The 15,562-nt window shown below is 38.6% G+C and overlaps 1 protein-coding gene across 1 annotated transcript in view; it reads left to right on the forward strand.

The window, feature by feature from the left end:
- b4galt5 (beta-1,4-galactosyltransferase 5) overlaps window positions 1-15,562 on the forward strand; it is a 43,253-nt gene that overhangs the window by 20,514 nt on the left and 7,177 nt on the right. Inside the window, exons 2-4 of the mRNA XM_014469743.2 lie at window positions 11,127-11,246; window positions 11,867-11,980; window positions 12,241-12,368. Coding sequence (XP_014325229.1) covers window positions 11,127-11,246; window positions 11,867-11,980; window positions 12,241-12,368 — 362 coding nt within the window. The remainder of the gene's footprint in view (window positions 1-11,126; window positions 11,247-11,866; window positions 11,981-12,240; window positions 12,369-15,562) is intronic.

Here is a 15,562-nt window from a genome sequence, read left to right on the forward strand (position 1 = left end):
AGACTGACTGTAGTAATTTGTCTTTTAGTAGGGATCTAACATGAATTTTTTTCTCAAATATTGCAACAATTTGGTTAGTATTTTCTAGGCTTCCAATAAAGGAAGTTGCATCTTTGTGTTGACTACACCACAGTTTATTGTCTGGAAAGTATTTCATAGACAATTTTGGACTGTAATTCTTTGTAAAGGGTCACCACTAATGATAGATTTAGGGCTGTGTATAAACAACTATTTTAGAAACTGAGTTTAAAGTGATGCCACACCTTTGACACATTTGGTGGCATTTCTTTCTGACTCAGTCCATAGCAGCAAATAGCACTTAGCATTCATCAACAGCTCATCAGAGGAAGTAAGAGCGTTGTTCACCACAAATTATCATTTGCTGTTTATTTTTGTGCTAAGTACTAAAACATAATTTATCGAGGCAGATGATTTGTGTAAAGGAATTTTAAAAATCAAGGTTTTCCAATTATTCTATAAATCATTACAGTCTTAGATAGATTAAAAACGTTTTTTGCTAATATCATTCAAGACTAATCAGGTTTTAATCAGGTTTATTTTGCTGCAAGACAAATCCAAAGAGTAAAAGCTGCACATTTATTAATAGACATATACCACTGTTCCTGACCTGCTTTCCCGTTTTCAGTGGTTCAAAAAAAAAAAAACTCACTACATTGATCCAGTGGTGCAACTTCCTCAATTTTTCTTGTCAGTGATATATTTTTACCAACTGGAGTTTCTGCAGCTCATCATCAATCTTCTTCTCTTCTTAACTAATTTAAGAGGACTTCTATATCTCTGTCAAAACATCACTTAAGATTTAATAGTTTGATCACTGGATTTTAAACATGAAACTACATCTGCAGGTCCAGCCAGACTCCACAATTAACTTGTCTTTCTCTTGTTGATGTGCTTCAATGCTAGGCTAACATTAGGATGTTGAGTCTTTATTCTGACTCAAAACACATTTTTGTTCCAGAAAATCACTCAGCATCATAAAAAAGGAACATATATTGTTACAGCTGCTGAAAAGGTCACATGACTTAGACAAGAACCCTCTACAGCCTCTCTCTCTCGCTCGCTCTGTGAACTTTACTGCAGAAAGTGAAAATGAGATGATACTTTAAGCTAAATTTCTGGATATATAATTGACAGCATACGGGGTGTTATTTATTTACAGTTTTGCATGCCAAGCACAAATAAAGACACAGTGGTTATTAAAAATTAGCTGTTCAAAGCATGATTTGCTTTGCACAGCTGATGTGCTCTACCATGATGAATTACTGTATATGATACATAATGTATCATATTGATACTTTTTTGAAACAAAAAGTATCAATTTAAGGAGGAGAATTGCTCCCTTTTTTTAACTTTTTGAAACGCATTTATGTTTTTTACAGATGAGCAGAAGAAAGCTTTTCTCAGAGACCTTATGATTGCTGTTTTTTGCTGATGGCATGTTGTGTTTTAACTTTAGGGTTTTATTGCCCACACAATTGGACTTCTCTCTATGTTACTCCTGCAGAATTAAGTTGACCTGCAGTGGCAGACATAGTGGAAGAATGTAACCCTTGGTTATGTAATCTCTATCTGCAATATCACCCTTGTAGAAAAAAAAATGAGAAAAAAGTAGCTAACTAAATGTATTTGGGCAATATGGCTTTGAGAGTGTTAGGTTCACAGTTTATGGAGTCCTGTCAGTACTATAACTGTGTTTGTGTGTAGCTTTACTTTGTGAGGTTTGTGGGTGGAGGTAGCTAAAAGCAATGTGATGTTAACCGGCAGTGTGTAATATAAAACTAATTTAGGGAGGGAAGTGCCTACAGTTCTCCCGGATGCTTCAGCTGTTTTACCTTTCAGTGGACTCATTGGAGTTATTTAAGCATACTTGACTCACCCCACGCAAGCATGAATATGATGGACTTTTGACTCACTTGAGTCAATGTTGATGTGCAAGACTCAAAAAAAAAAAGTCCTCTAAAGAAGTTCTAAAGAAGATCAGATGCCCCATTAAGAACATCTTGATAGTCTGAGTCAAGATTACTTGTGCAGGTAGCGAGTTAACTCAGTTGAAGAGTGAGCATGGAGAAATGAAAGGAAGAACTCTTAAATATGAGGTACAAGAAATGCTGAGTGACATTGTGTTTCCAAAAAGAAAGTAGGAAGAGGGTGAAAGAGTATTGCTGTGCTAGTAGTTTGAAAGCACTTCAGGAAGTGGGCAGTCAGCCAGCAATTCTGTCATTTCTGTGGAGATAAATGAACACTCTGCATGTCAAGAAGACATCTGCTCTCTCAGAACCTTGTCTCTTTTGTCAGACTACCAATGGTTCTGGCTCTTTATCTCTTGTCACTCAGTTTGCCCGTCTTGTCCATTTCAGAAATTGAGCTTTGCTGAGAAAATTTTTGGATTGCCATGCACATGAGAATTCTTATGAATGTAGACATGACTTTACTTACAATTGTTGTTGTAGCCATACACACATGCTTTTCTTTTCAGTCAATTCAGACAGAATCTGAAATGGGTGCATGCCAGCTGGCCTGTGTGTGCAGAACAGTGGTGGGTTTGGAGGAATCCTCATGATTCACGCATGACTGAATGTCATGTGACCACTCTTGCACTGGACTTATATTGCCTGTCATAGCTGCTACTACTTGTGTTTTATTTGTGTAGGCTTCAGGAAACAGACGAAGGTTAAACTAATTTACTCATAAAGTCTCTGTCATAAATGTCCTCTGGCCCTGTCAGTAAATCAGTGCTAATCCTATGTTACACCAGCTACATTTTACAGTAATAATAAGGAATGGACCTATATGATATTCTTTCTGTGTGATAACTTCGGGTAAAAAGGCCTCGCTATATTTTTAGAGTTTACTCAGAAATGTAAATAAGTAAAATATTAACTGATTTTCAGCAACAAATATTTCCAAATCCTCTGAAATTATATAGCATATTGATTATAGTAGTTATGATATTCTACAGTATTTGTTATTATGGTTTTCATTACATACACTTAAAGAGACACATTTTTTAAAGGCGTTTATTCAAAATACTTTTGAATAATAGGTCCCTTAGCTATAAGGATATCCTATCACTGTGAATTCCTCGAAAAATCAAGATTGTCAGAGCATTGAAAAGCTAGCAGTATGTATGACTCATTGTTTGAGCTAGTTTTGCTAGTTTTGATCAGTTCTACACTTTCACAAGACTCAAGTTTGTTTCAATTTTTGTTGTACAAAAGTGAAGTTATTCTGGCAGATACTGCTGTTCGCATCAGGATTGAAAACAACTGGCAACCTCTGTCAAAATAGCATGTACTTAGCAACACAGATGTTGTTCAACTAAGAAAATAGAAACAAGCTTAATAACTGTCTCTTGTGATAGTGTAGATATTTAATATTTGCTAATATGGGCAGTGAACATGAATATCTTTTAGTTTGTTTTTTTACATTGTTAAAATCAGCTAAAACAGAGATTCATCAGGTTAGCTCTAAGCCTTCTACTGCTCTGAAGAAGTATTAAGTTTTCTACAATCTGCAATATAATTTTTTTTGCAATAGAACAGTAAATATTACTAATCACATACATTTCCCCCTTATTATAATAATGGAAAAATGTAATATCCTTCTTCATATAAGCTGTAAAGCAGTTTGAAACAGGTTTGGTGGAGACACTGTGTTGCTACTGTTTTGTCCAGACAGCCAGAGAAAGCCGGTCTCTAAGACTCTTTTCCTTGCTTTTCAATAAAAGAATTAAAACCATAAAGATGTTTTTTCTTGCAACTTTTAGCATAACTTTAAAATCTTAATATTACTTGATACCAGTAGCGCTCCCTTGCCCAGTAACAATAGTAGTGCTTCTAGGAGTCATCTGGGGGTTGTTGCCTGCAGCATGTACTATTAAAAATAGTAACTACCAAGAACACTTAGACCCAAGGTTTTTCTGCACAGCACCACACTACAACACAATTGCATGTTAGTGTTTTCAGTGTCGTGATGGATCGGTATGTGTGCCTCAAATGGCAATTTCTTCGGGAAAGAATTACAGATGCCACACACGCTTATGTTTACATAACCTGTAGCTACCCCCTGACCATATGAGCGCCACTGTTACCAATAATATTGTACAAACAATATCTAATCAGGGAGTCAAACATTTAGAAATACCAGAGGTGCTATCAGACAAATCTACAAGTAGAAGTAAATGTGTTTTGGCACAAAGGCTGTGTTTAGATTAGGAATGTTTTTCAGAACTTTTTCAAGAGAATTTCACGCAGGCTCCACCCTGTAGGATGTCTTGGCTAAACATATCCTTGTACTTCTCAGAATCGCTTACAGAACCCAGAGAGGCTCTGGTGATGGTCAACAGTGAATCTTGTAAAATGAATCTGAAAGGTTTTGCAAAATGTAACATTGCCTGCAAAAAGGAGGAGGTTAGCTTTAAATGGTTGAACATGGCAAACAGGATGTAAACTTACCTCTGTGTTTGTCTGTGGGACACACTGACGTAGAAACCATCAGTCACAGGAAACTGGACAACCAGAAGCAGAAACTAAAACATCCTGTCTTCATGTTTTCATTTGACCTTTGAACTATAGGTTTTTGACAATGGATAGGATAAAAATAGCAGTACCCCATACTACTTCTAAAAAAGCTATGGTTGTTATTTTGCTTTGGCCAGTAATGAAGACCACTTTTTAAAAATCAATTATTTATGCTGCATGTGTCAACCTCCACAGCAGAGCAGCAGTTGGGTCTGTAAAAACTAAGCAGCAATGTTCTTCAGAACCCTGCAAGGAGTTATAACACTGCCTTTTATAACATGTCCTCTATTCCCATTCTTGGGGTGTTTTGATGACATTTGTTGAAACAAAACTCAATCCATACAGATACCGTTCCATAATTATCAATTTGAATATAATCCACCTAAGATCAGACAGTCCAAGGCAATGTTTTGGCATTCTGAGTTGACGGTCAGTTTTTGATGGTGAAAACCCAGTGAGCTTTTATAATTGAAACCAACATTGTGGAACTACAGAAGGCGTGGATTGGAAATTATTGGTTTGGATCTAGAAAACTATGCATCAATTGTGGAACTACAGAAGGCGTGGATTGGAAATTATTGGTTTGGATCTAGAAAACTATGCATCAATTTTGTGTTGAACATTTTGCTTTTTAAAGGATAAAGACCATTTGAGGTTTGTTGCAAAATAACTTTGATTTATAAGAACCCTAATCCTGCATAGTAAAACGTCCCTCCACAAAAGTCTGAATTTTTTATCATAAAGTCCTTTCAAAACATACCGTGGCTAGAAGGTTGCATAGTTTTGGCTTGGCTGTGTAAAAAGGGGCTTATGATTACTAGTTGTAAGACTGAACAAAGATGACACATAGGAGGTGAATGTCAATGTTCCAGATTTGATTTTAAACCTGGGACCATCAGATGTGGGATTTGCGCAAAATGACATTTTTGTGGGAAATGAGTCGAAGAACTAGTGTATATATTAAAATGTCAAATATGTAGCTTTATAATTTCTAGCTCATTTTGTTTATGAAATAAAAAAAACAGAATATATATTGGGGCTTTTATTTTAAAGATTAAAGGGAGGTATGTCTCAGATCATCTGATGTATTGTAAGCAGACCCCATCCATTGTGAAGTTGGTAACAAGTGAAATAGACAAACAAGACTTTTTGATAGACCTCATACATTCAGATGCAATTTTACATCCTTGGCATTTGCCGCTAAGCCACCAGTGGCAGTTCAAAGCAGGTGACTAGCATAATTCCTTTTTGATGTAATACAGTAATAAAGTTAAATTTAAGAGTCAATTGGTGTGATTTCACTACCTTCTGATTGTGGATGCAATAAAGTTCTGGCGACGCTGGGTTTGATGGACACTTACAAAAAAAAGTTTGATTGCACTGTAGTCATGCATGTTTTAATGGTAATTTAATTTTAAAACAATAATTCCATTGATGGGAAATTTAAGCTGTAACACCTAGGAACAATTTAATCTCTATAGTACTTAAAAACTCAGAGCGTTGGTTTTGCATTTATTGAGAATCTGATCATTCAGCATCTACAATAGTTCATTGAAGTGAATTGTGTAATATATGAGTTTCAACAAAATTGAATATCCCTCTTGGAATAATAAAGTATTATTTAATAGAACTGAGTCAAACGGCTGCAGGATGCAATTATTGATCCAATAAGGACACTAGCTTTCTGTGCCTCATTTAGTTTATCTAGAGCGGCAATGATATGCATAACTCCCCCAGCTAAAACATGTTTCTTGTGTTATATATATATATATATATATATATATATATATATATATATATATATATATATATATATATATATATATATATATATATATAAAAAGAAAGAACTTACCCTGTCATATGCCTATCCCAACATGGATCAGTGGATCAGTATACTCGGCTCACAGCAGTAGGACCTAATTGTGAGGGATTTACTCTTAATGCTTTGAGTAATAGCCTGTTTACTTTCCAATAAGGTATTGAAATTGACTTGCTTAGTCATCGATAAGTTATGTAATGGTGATTTCTGATAGTGTAGATGACAGCTGAATTAATTACAACGCCATAATATACTCTCAGGATTCACTCAAATATGAAGAGCATGTGCCTGTACTGCATGGAGTCCTTCTCCTCTGATTATCTCCTTGAATGTGTGGATCTGTGGGTGTCACTGATAGACCGCGGCATTAAACTGACCCTCTCTCAGAGTGACAGCTTTAAACCCTCAAAGCTATGAGAGTGAGCATGGCATGTGTGCCCACAGAATCCAATTCAGCCTGGAGTAAAGAAGAACTGCCTTTCAGCTCTTATCAGGGCGCCAGCAGAACGGGACAGATCACCTCCCACTGCTGAGTTATCAATGTAGAGTTAATTGCCTTGCAGAGAAAAACAGGAAGATGCCATGTATCTTGTCTTTTTCATTGTTTGCCGACATTTTTTTCTGTCTTTTTTTAACTCTATGTAGTGCAGCATTTTGACTTGGTCTTTGCTTAGAGTTGTCCCCATGAGCCTGCAAACCCACTCTTCAGATTATTCACTTAAGAAATAAGAACAATCACATTTGACATAAAGTGACACAAAGCAGCACTGAGAGAAGAAGAGCGATATGGGGGCATGGTCAGATAAGTGGTACGAGGACTTAATGTAGAGAGAGACAACAAAACAAGGCACATGGACACCATGTTCTGTGAGCTGTTGGAAGACAAGGTTGTTCAAGGTCTACTGCCATTCTTGATGGGTTACAGTGGGTGTGGGAGCCTGATGGGATAAAACACACTAGCGGTTGGCTAGTCCTTTCAATCTATAGGTCTTCATATTGTTTTTGCTGACTACAGTTCATTAAAGTGCTGCGCGTGTATGTGTGTATTATATGTCGAGTGCTAATGGCCTTGTGTTGTAGCCTATTATGTTAGTTTCCTCCAAGGTCCAGGTCTCCCATGTCTCATTGCACCTGTCACAGTTTCTTGGCTTTAGTACGTCAGCAAGAGACATTTCTTCAGAGTCTGGAGGGAACATGTTGAAGTGCAAGAAATTGCAAGCCAACTGCCTTGAATATTGTAGATCACCAGTTCTCAAGTTTTGTTTATATAATTCTTTTTGTGTCATCTCAGCATATACTTAACTTTTCAACTACTGACATTTAAAAGTGGTAAGAAAACAGAACTTCAGCTTTTAAATTTAGTTTTTTCAGTGTCAGGATTGGTGTACTTTTTTACTCAGAAGTTAAAGGAGGAAGGAAGGCTCAATGAAGTTGGATTTGTAAGGGAAATGGAACTGGTTTAAATCCAGTATTTGTGTCTCTTTAGGGAATAAAAGTAACACTTGCTATAGAAATATGGCATTTATTTGCACATTTGATAGCTTGTATGTCTATAAAACTTTCAAATTGTAAAGCTCTCCAAGAACTATACCAGGAATTAGTTTCCGATGATTACTGTTGGAGTCAGTCTTTTTGTTCCCAATAACAGTAGGATGTGAATGGGTATACTTACTGTATATACTCTTGATACTTATTAGGTTTTTAAAAAGTTATGAAGTTTCCAAATTACCGTATTTATCTTAATGCAAGTTATAAAAACTTAACTATAATCAAGGTTTCTCTACTAGGTCTTCAAATACTTTTAGATCTATCTTACATTTGTTGATCTCCTATGTTTGTTTATTTATTCCTTCTTCTTTTTCTGTCTTTTTTGGGGTCAAATGGGATGTCTTTAACTAAAGCCGTCAACAATAAGTTTGGAAACATAAATGTAAAAGTTTGAGATGCATGCCAGTAATTTGAATCTGTAAATTAAATAAAATATTAGTTATTTTTCATAATTCATGTAGATCTTGATTTTGAGTCATAATGGTCTCAAAAGTTCTTCAATAAATTGAACTTAGTGAAAGAAGAATTTCTGTCTTTGGGGATATATTCTTATACAGACAGATTAACTGGGTTAAGGCTTTGTATGTTTATTGGACTTGCCTGGAGACGCTAGAGATCTATTATCAGGTTACCCTACGAATACATTTTGCTAAACATATGCAACATATGGAGATTTATATATTGTTTATATATGTGACTAGCAATTGTTGGCTTTTGTCAAATTTATTATTCTTTACTTATTCACAGTTTCTCCAGTCTTAGAAAATCTATGAAGAGTCTCAAAGCATTGATTCCTCACACACTACAGACGTTGTCTTACTTTGACCTACCTTCACAAATTGAGCTCCGTCTCTCCATTAAATAGAATATTGCTTCACTTAGGCAAAGGAGACACTATTATCTCTCTATCAAGTAGTCTAGCTCTAATTTGATTATCTAAAATCCAAATTAACAGTGCAGTTCGCTTATCACTTAGTGGAGGAATCAGCACACCTTAAAGTTTTAACTGAAACACCATAAGTTTGGAACTCATTCCCGGATCCATGCTCAGACTGCAGTGATGAATAAGTAGCGACCAGCCCTCATTTTAGTTTTGCAGTGTTTGAGGTCCTGAAACAGTTTTGCTCTGACCTTATCTTTTGAGTATCTTCAATTTGAAACAAGTGATTAGTTGTTTTTGGTTGTCGCTTAATAGCACTACCACACAGTTAGCTAGCTTTCTATTTACACTTCCTCAAAGTATAAGGGAATGCAGCCTAAATAATAGTAGTGGTACTTGTACCACAGTGTGAGAACCTTGAGAGCAGATCAAGTGTAGAGTACATGTCTAGAACCACTTCAGAAAGTCTACCCCACTATTCTGCCACCAGAAAAGACTATTACTGACCTTCAGATGTTTTTAATAGTGTAAAAAAAAACAAAAAAAAAACACACAGCTTCAGTTGTACTTGATTCTGCAAATGTCAAAGCGTTTTGGCAATGTTCTCCATCTGAGTGTTCAGGATGTATGTAGGTCAGGTTTGCCCTGATAGGCTAATATATAAATCTCCATATGCTTGGAAGGCATGAGAACGAAACATGTCAGAATATGTCTGCGCCTGCCCTAGGCGACGAAGTCTCTCAGCGATTTTCCATCATATGCTGTCTCAGAAGGTTATCTGCGAGTTGTTAAATGCAGTTCCTTTTTTACCCTCTCTGGTTTCTAACGAGCAGTGAACCACATCTTTTCTGTGTGGTTCCCTTATTTTTGTCACCATCTACGACAGATTCTTTGTTCCAGCTGCACTGTAGCCTTTGCATGCTGCGGACGTAAAACAGGAACATTGATTTTAGTAAGCTCTTTGCTGCTAGTCTTGACTCTTGCAAGCCTGGCAGTTTGTATAAAATAAGATGAATGTGATGGAAACTGTAATACAATTACTAATGACAAATCACATCCAAAGGATTTCTGGCTCAGCAGTGCTTCACTTGAGTGCGCACACACTGCACTCGCATGGACATCTATTGTACTGAAGCGTGTAGATCATATTGGGATTGATTTAACATGAATGCTTTTTCTTTTTTTTTTTTTTTTTGTGCCGGTGATTGTGCATAGAAAGTAGAATCAAAAGGACCAGGATTCTTTAATGTGGGAGAACTTTGGTTTTCTGCATTTTTGTAGCAGTGCACCACTTGACATCTACTTCTCAACTGCATAAGTCAATGGAGGAACTTAATGTTTTTGTTTTTTGTTTTTTTTTGCTTTTGTTCTTCCTGAAACTGCTTAAGTGAACAAAAAGTGCAGAATTTTACTATGCATATATATTTGCTTGCAAGGTTTCATTGGAGCGAAGGTGTGTTTTTATTTTCCGTTAGAACGTTGACTCATTTAGACCACAAACCACCACTCAATGTTCCACTTTACTGCTTCTTTCTTCGGGAGGCTAACCTTTGCGGTGGTGTTATGTAGGTCAGCCCAATCTCATCAAGTGGAATCTGCTTCTTTGATAAAATATTGTCTATGACAAATGCTCTCCTAAAAGACAATTTCCTAAAGACACCCCCCCCAAAAATCCCCTAAAAGACATGGGGTGAGGTTTCATAAGATTTGAAATGGCATTTTTTTAAAGGCATCATTTCTAAAAATACCAAAAGACAAAAATGGCTCCTAAAAACTTTTAGTGGCTTCCACATTCATTCTGCCTCTTTCTCTTGCTATTTTTTTTGTGCCCTTATCATTTTTGTCCCCTTTTATGTTTTCCTATTACCAGCAAAAATATACTCAACTATTTACAGTGTTGAATGGAAAAAGTGGTGCATCATAAGATGAAGCGCTCCCATTATCGAGCACTGAAAGCAGTAACCAGTCAGTTAATTTAGCTACATCATCTCAGTCTCTTTGATTCCTACTTTATCCCTTTTTTAAAAATTAACCATTCAGTTGTTCCCTTCTCCTCCTTGATGTATGCTTAGGAAGTTCTCGTTATTGAATCATCTCTACACACAATATGTTTGTGCTTAATATAAAAGACAACTTTCTTGCGCAAAGTACACATGAACGTCCTTAAATATGAGTATTGACTTTTATTGTTCAACAGTATGGTGACTAACTAAAATGAGGAAGGTCTTGCACAGGATAATAAAAAGGGAATAAGTGTTTAGCATTTTTCTGGTATTGTGACCCTATCTGACCCTAATAATTTAACTCAACTTCATTTTCTCTCTCCTGCTTGCAGTGAATGAGTATGTGTTCATGGTCCAAGCTAGAGGCATCCAGATTAGAGAAAACGTGAAGAACATAGGGGCTCAGGTTCTGGAGCAAGTTGTGAGAGGGGCCTACAGCATCAATGGCACAGGTAAATACGTGCGCATACAGCCATATCTTAATGTCGATAGATTTTTAATAATTTATTTCAAAATGTGATGCTTTGCTAGAGTCACTAGGCACAGAGTGACATATTTCAAGTTTAATTTTCTACAGATTTTTATTGTGACCACTTTCAAGATTATTTTTCAGTGTTGAAATGATATCAGTTTTGGTTAATCAAAAGTTTTAACTCTCCTCTTTTTCTCCCCAACACCCTCTCTGAGCTTCAGCATTTTTGTCACTAAAATCTAAATTAGATGTAAATATTTAGGGAAATGAACATATATTGAACTAGCGAAGCATACAGATGCATTTGAACATCATTGAAAATATAATTTATTTTATTACGTCATTTGAATAAGTGGATCTTCGATGCTTATGTGCTTATGTCTGTTTATTTGGATGATTGTGGCTTGCACCTAATTAAGAACCAAAATTCAGTTCCCAGAAAATAAGAATACTTAATTTCACCAAACTATGTTTAATACAGAAATGTTATAGTATGTCTTACACACAGTCATGTGGAAGAATGATAACTTAACAGTTATTCAGTAGAAACATTAGGTTTCCTTTGATGTCTTTTTGAAACTTGTTCATTTGTGGCCCCAGATTATTCCTATGACTTCAACGAGAGCGAGAGCGATGCTCCTCCCACCACTTACCTCCCTGAGGGTTTCACATACCTCCCTTCGCAGGTTTGCCCTGAGAAGCTGCCCTCTATGAGTAAGCACACTGTTGACATTTTGGATTAGACTTCCTTTTGCTTACAAATTGAGTACACATTTATTACATAATTATTTAGAAATATATGTCCAAATTTGCTCAACTTCATTAATATTCCTTCATGTTACTTTGATCATTTTTCACTTCTTGTCTTTCTGCTGACTTTGTATTCTCCTCTTTTCTTCCACTGTTATGGCATTTTTTGCCTCCTATAATCTCTGACTTTTATTGCTCCTCTCCCTTCCTCCTTCCACTCTCAGAGGGCAGGTTGGAGGTGAACATGAGTGAAATATCTCTGGAGGAGGTGGAGAGGTCCTTGCTGGAGCGAGAGCCCACCATGGCTCTGGGAGGCTTCTGGAAGCCCAAAGACTGTTTACCTCGCTGGAAGGTAAGTGTGCTTGTGTGTGTGGCACTCTCAAAAGCAGAGCAGGTTGATGAGCATAAACTGACTGGCCAGTGGGGTTGGCAAATGCATGACTGCTCCTGTTTGGGGCACAAAATGTTACTAAAAGCATCTTACAAATTGTTGGACTTGTTACAGAATTGCTGTTCATCCTTTCTGGAAGGTCCAGATAGAATATTTACTGTGCTATCCAGGCACAGTTGCCTTCCTAAGCAATTCTGCTCAATTCTCATTTGGAAATATTTCTCATCATGAAAAACACAGTCATGGTAAAAAGTAAGCGCCACCCATCACCTGTATTTGGGTACCTAATGTAGGCAAGCTACAGGGAGAATGTCTCTACAGCCAACCTCAGGATAATTACCAGAGAAGATAGCACAATCCATTTGCCAACTAAAATGTTATGCTTGTATTCAGTCTGTGTACATGTCAGAATGGTAAAAACTGTAAAATTCTGCAAAATAAGCTCTTGAGAACTGCAATTAAATCTATCAGATGTGCACAACAGTGGTATTTTTTGTAAGGGTATTACACCAAATAAATGCTATACAGATCAAAATCATGGCTGGTTGATTAACTAGATCTGATTGTATTCATTATTTAGCCTTAAGCTGTTATTAACCCCAATGCTCAAAGTTTTAGATGTGCAAAACAAAACTAAAAATCCTAAATACAAAAAAATAAAATCTGAACTTGAATTGTTTCCTCTGTAGTACACTGGAGCCAACAGGCAGAAGCAGAACTTGAGAAGAAAAGATTTCAGAAAGATTCTATCCATCCATCCATTTTCTTCCGCTTTATCCGGGGTCGGGTCGCGGGGGTAGCAGCTTCAGAAGAGAGGCCCAGACTTCCCTCTCCCCAGCCACTTGTTCCAGCTCCTCCAGGGGAATCCCAAGGCGTTCTAGCCGAGAGACATAGTCCCTCCAGCATGTCCTGGGTCTTCCCTGGGGCCTCCTCCCGGTGGGACGTGCCCGGAACACCTCACCAGGGAGGCGTCCAGGAGGCATCCTGACCAGATGCCCGAGCCACCTCAACTGGCTCCTCTCGATGTGAAGGAGCAGTGGCTCTACTCTGAGTCCCTCCCGGATGACCGAGCTTCTCACCCTATCTCTAAGGCAGAGCCCAGACACCCTATGGTGTCCCTTATCCATGGTTATTATGGTGTCCATAGATAAGGGTGGGAACATAGGTCGACCGGTAAATCAAGATCTTTGCTTTTTTGGCTCAGCTCTCTCTTCACCACTGACCGGCATCCTTCCCCACCACTGGAGCCAACTCACCACCAGGTAGTGGTCAGTGGACAGCTCTGCACCTCTCTTCACCCGTATGTCTTGGCCGTATGTCCAAGACATACGGCCGCAGATCCGATGAAACAATGACAAAGTCGATCATCGAACTCCGGCCTAGGGCGTGCTGATGCCAAGTGCACATGCCTTATGCTTGAACATGGTGTTCGTTATGGACAATCCGTGACGAGCACAGAAGTCCAGCAATAGAACACCGCTTGAGTTCAGATCGGGGGGCCATTCTTCCCAACCACGCCCCTCCAGGTCTCACTGTCATTGCCCACGTGAGCATTGAAGTCCCCCAGCAGAACAAGGGAGTCCCCAGGAGGGGCACTCTCCAGTACCCCCTCTAAGGACTCCAAGAAGGGTGGGTAATCTGTACTGTCATTCGGCCCGTAAGCAACAGTCGGGACCCGTCACCCCACCCATAGGAGGAGGGAGGCTACCCTCTCATTCAACGAGGTAAACCCAAACGTACAGGCGCAGAGATGGGGAGCAACAAGTATGCCCACTCCTGCCCGACGCCCCTCACCGGGGGCAACCCTAGAGTGGAAGTATGTTCAGCCCCTCTCAAGGAGACTGGTACCAGAACCAGAGCCATGCGTCGAGGTGAGACCGACTATTTCTAGCCGGTACCTCTCAACCTGACACACTAGCTCTGGCTCCTTCCCCACCAGAGAGGTAACATTCCACGTCCCAAGAACCAGCTTCTGCAACCGAGGATCGGACCGCCAGGGCCCCCTCCCTCAGCCACCATCCATCACACATTGCACCCGACCCCTTTGGCCCCTCTCATAGGTGATAGGCCCATGGGAGGGGGAACCCATGTTTCCTCTTTGGGCTGAGCCCGGCCGGGCTCCATGAGAAAAAGCCCGGCCACCAGGCGTTCGCCATCGTGTCCCCCCTCCAGGCCTGGCTCCAGAATGGGGCCCCGGTGACCCGTGTCCGGGTGAGGGAACACCAAGTCCAAAGTTGCCGTTCATCATCGAAGTCTTCGGGCTGCGCTTTGTCTGGTCCCTCACCTAGGACCTGTCTGCCTTGGGTGACCCTACCAGGGGCATGAAGCCCCAGAAAGCATAGCTCCTAGGATCATTGGGGCACTCAAACCCCTCCACCACGATAAGGTGGCAGCCCAAGGAGAGGGCAATCAAAAAGACTGGTTCTGCTTTAAGGTTGCAACACTTCTCTATTAGCATTTTGTAAAGGGGATGTTAATCAGCTGGAGGTTGAACTGTTGAACTGCATTTGGTTTCTTACATGCCCTATTTTTTTTTTCAATCTCTGATAGCACAACACAGCTATATCTTTCCAGAAAAGGATTCATCTAGCCTGTGTTTCACTGGAATTATTATAGAGCGTAATTAACCAGCATTAAATTGTTTTATATGGTCTGTGCACTTTGCTGTTTATGCTTTGATGGAAAGTTATGTGGCCAATCAGTTTGCCATAAAAAAGGAACAACTTACACACACAGTACAAGAAGCTAACAAAGCAATTATACTTGACTCTAAATGCAAAAAACACATTACTGTTTGATTTGAAGCAAGCCTTCTTTTTTTTTTTATTTCAACAGAGAAATCAATGCCCTCTTCCTTTTGTATGTAATTCTGCAAACTGTCAGATAAGCGATCAGTAATTTGTTAGTAGGCAAGAGCCACTTTATCTTTTTTTGAACTACCTATAAGCCCTTTTATTTTTGTCCATTCCACTGAATTTGGAAAAATTCCCACTTGCATGTGCTCATTATAAGTCAGAAATATCAGATCTAATTGTGTAGATTAGATTCTATGTTTGAATTTTTTGTTCTGTTTGTTGTCAGACTTTCATATTTTCTTTCTAGGACACAAGACTTAAAGTCTCTAACAAACTCTAAACAAACTCAGTAGAGCAAAC

Source organism: Xiphophorus maculatus, chromosome 1 (assembly GCF_002775205.1).
Source record: "Xiphophorus maculatus strain JP 163 A chromosome 1, X_maculatus-5.0-male, whole genome shotgun sequence".
Taxonomy (NCBI): Eukaryota; Metazoa; Chordata; class Actinopteri; order Cyprinodontiformes; family Poeciliidae; genus Xiphophorus; species Xiphophorus maculatus.